General features: G+C 47.8%; 1 protein-coding gene across 1 annotated transcript in view; it reads left to right on the forward strand.

The window, feature by feature from the left end:
• The first annotated feature begins 574 nt into the window (after nucleotides 1-574).
• The window catches only part of LOC102214501 (bifunctional heparan sulfate N-deacetylase/N-sulfotransferase 2-like), a 15,609-nt gene continuing 15,048 nt past the window's right edge, over nucleotides 575-1,135 (forward strand). The window contains exon 1 of the mRNA XM_005755091.1: nucleotides 575-580. Coding sequence (XP_005755148.1) covers nucleotides 575-580 — 6 coding nt within the window. The remainder of the gene's footprint in view (nucleotides 581-1,135) is intronic.

The following is a 1,135-nucleotide window of genomic DNA, read 5'->3' on the forward strand; positions in this document are numbered from 1 at the left end:
AATGAGCTCCTTGGTTTTGCTGACGTTAAGCAGCAGGTTGTTGTCGCGGCACCATGATGTCAGGGCTCTCACCTCTGCCCTGCATGCCGTCTCATCTCCATCAGAAATGCAGCTGATGATGATGGTGTCATCTGCAAATTTGACGATGGTGTTGGAGCTGTGTGTTGCGGTACAGTCGTGGGTGAACAGGGTGTACAGCAGGGGGCTGAGCACACATCCCTGGGGGGCATCTGTGCTGAGTGGAAGTGTGGATGCGGTGATGCTGCTGATCCGAACCACCTTTGGTCTGTCTGTCAGGAAGCCCAGTATCCAGCTGTGCAGGGAAGAGCTGATGTTCAGGTCACGGAGTTTCATGACATGTCTGGATGGTATGATGGTGTTGAAGGTGGAGCTATAGTTAATGAACAGCATCCGCACGCATGTGTCTTTTTTTTTTTTCTGGTCCAGGTGGGGGAGGGCAATTGCTATTGCATCGTCTATAGATCTGTTGTAGGCAAACTGGAGTAGATCAAGTGAAGCAGGGATTAAAGATGTGATGTGAGCTTTGACTGTACGCTCAAAGCACTTCGTAGCAATGGCGGTGAGTGCTACAGGGCGATGGGCATTTAGGCAGCTCACATTAGTTTTCTTAGGGACAGGGATGATGGTGGTCCTCTTAAAACATTTTGGGACAGCAGACTGGAGCAGGGAAAGGTTGGAAATGTCTGTGAAGACATCTGCCAGCTCGTGGGCACACGCTTTGAAAACCCGACCTGGAGTGTTGTCTGGTCCAGGAGCTTACTGAGTGTTTACTTTCCTGAAGTATTTACACACGACTGCCTGAGATATCTGAAGAGGGCAGCTGTCCTCTTCCAGCAAAAGCTCCTGAGATAGATGTTTATCAAACCGTGCATAAAAGGTGTTCGTGAGTTTCCTTGGATCGCGGCATAAACTCCTTCATTTATTAACTGCATTTTGTTCTTACTTGTTATCTTTGTCTTATATTAGGGCTGCTCAATTAATCGAATTTTAATCACGATTACGATCTGGGCTTTCAACGATCATTAAAAATGACAGAGCCGATTATTAGCCCCTCCCTCATTTATCCGCGACACCTTAAAGGCCGGTCCGTGAAAATATTGTCGGGCATAAACCG

Source organism: Pundamilia nyererei, unplaced genomic scaffold (assembly GCF_000239375.1).
Source record: "Pundamilia nyererei isolate P.nyererei 1_Seehausen unplaced genomic scaffold, PunNye1.0 scaffold00932, whole genome shotgun sequence".
Classification (NCBI taxonomy): domain Eukaryota; kingdom Metazoa; phylum Chordata; class Actinopteri; order Cichliformes; family Cichlidae; genus Pundamilia; species Pundamilia nyererei.